Raw genomic sequence first — 1,002 nt, forward strand, 5'->3', positions numbered from 1 at the left:
ACGACCGGTGCTAGAGCTACGGGCTCCGGGGCAACCGGTCGTCGGAGGCGCAGCGCCCGTGCAGCGTCCATGACGCAGGTCATTGTGCCGGCGCTCCCAACTTACCGATCAACTATACTGGCAACGGTCATGGCGGTCGTGGCGGCGGCCGTGGACGTGGTCGTGGTGGCCACGGTGGTCGCGGCGGTCGTGGTGGCCGCGGTGGTCAAGGCGGCAATGGTGGTCAAGGTGGCAATGGCAGTCGTAATGCTGCCGGTCCTCGCTGCTTCAATTGTCAAGGCTTCGGACACATTCGCGGTATGTGCAACGTCGCCGAGTTCCCGGCGTACCCCAAGATCAAGGGCACGCCCGTCCCGACGACCAAGCCGGCTTGCTGAGCCATGCGTCCAAGTTGTCGACACAGCACAATCACCACCGTGTTGACCATTCGTGTCGTATTCGCAGAGATACAATTTGTTTCTTCGTTACCTTGCGGTCTAGTGTTACTAGAGGTTTCAATGGCAAATATTGAGTTGATTGTACGAGGCAAATATATGAGCTGGGAGGGAACGATACCAACTACCAAGCAAACTCTTCCTTGTGAAAGTCAAAGCCATACTTTCGCGCGACGGTTTGCACTTCGCGCGTGAGCGGATCGGGACCGCACGCCAAAACGCACACCGACTTGCCGACAAAGATCGTTCCGTTGATCAGTTCGTCCCACTTGGGGCGGCGGCCATTGTACGGTTGGTGCACCATCGACGCAGAAAGCACGCTGCCTTCAGTTGACGCCGTCGTCACATAAAAGCGATATACGAGCGACTCGGGCAGCGGGTACATGAATGTCTCGGCCATGAGCAGGTCGTTCGCGTCGCGCACCACCCAGTACAAGTGAAATACTGTCTTGCTTGGTCTGTGCCGAAACTGATTGATTGTGCTCAGCATCGGTGTAATACCGATGCCACCGGCAACGAGAACGACGACTTGGTACGATGGGAGGTGCACCGACACGGTGCCGTACGG

The 1,002-nt window shown here is 57.8% G+C and overlaps 1 protein-coding gene across 1 annotated transcript; it reads right to left on the reverse strand.

Annotated features, from left to right (window-relative positions):
- Positions 1–499: 499 nt before the first annotated feature.
- Positions 500–963, reverse strand: SDRG_15284 (hypothetical protein). Its single transcript, XM_008621452.1, has one exon. The coding sequence runs from the start codon at positions 922–924 to the stop codon at positions 559–561; it is 366 nt and encodes a 121-aa protein (XP_008619674.1). The 5' UTR covers positions 925–963; the 3' UTR covers positions 500–558.
- Positions 964–1,002: the final 39 nt, after the last annotated feature.

Source organism: Saprolegnia diclina (genome assembly GCF_000281045.1).
Source record: "Saprolegnia diclina VS20 unplaced genomic scaffold supercont1.87, whole genome shotgun sequence".
Classification (NCBI taxonomy): Eukaryota; Oomycota; class Saprolegniomycetes; order Saprolegniales; family Saprolegniaceae; genus Saprolegnia; species Saprolegnia diclina.